Consider the following 430-nt stretch of genomic DNA (forward strand, 5'->3'; position numbering starts at 1 on the left):
TTCCCTACAAATCATCTCTGGGCAGAACAGGTCACATTCTGAAGCACTTAAAACTCACCACGAGTCCATCCATTGGCATGGCCTTCCTCTCTCCGTAGATGAGTAAGCTCACGTGGGCCCATCGGCGTGTGTACTGAGTGTGGCACACCAAATGGACAACTTGCTTCAAAAATGTAGAATTTTATAACTACTGCTTCTTGAATTTCATCATCTTTAATCATGTTCCAAGGAAAGGTAAATAAATTCTAATTTCCTGATTTACTCTTTTGTTTGTTTTGCTTTGATTTTCTGCCATCTTAAGGATACTGTTGCTGCCTCTATGTGCAATCACTCTTGTCTTATATTCATCATTGCCTCCCAGTAGAAAAAAAGTTATGTATCTTTAACTGTGTTCTACCTACCAAAGGAAAGCACTTTTATTCTTCGAGTG

The 430-nt window shown here is 39.3% G+C and overlaps 1 protein-coding gene across 1 annotated transcript in view; it reads left to right on the top strand.

The window, feature by feature from the left end:
* The window catches only part of SGIP1 (SH3 domain GRB2 like endophilin interacting protein 1), a 183,368-nt gene that overhangs the window by 86,738 nt on the left and 96,200 nt on the right, over positions 1-430 (top strand). The window contains 1 exon segment of the mRNA XM_015595069.1: positions 362-429. Within this exon segment, the coding sequence (XP_015450555.1) occupies positions 362-429 (68 nt within the window).

The sequence above is a fragment of the Pteropus alecto genome, unplaced genomic scaffold (genome assembly GCF_000325575.1).
Source record: "Pteropus alecto unplaced genomic scaffold, ASM32557v1 scaffold25, whole genome shotgun sequence".
Lineage (NCBI taxonomy): Eukaryota > Metazoa > Chordata > Mammalia > Chiroptera > Pteropodidae > Pteropus > Pteropus alecto.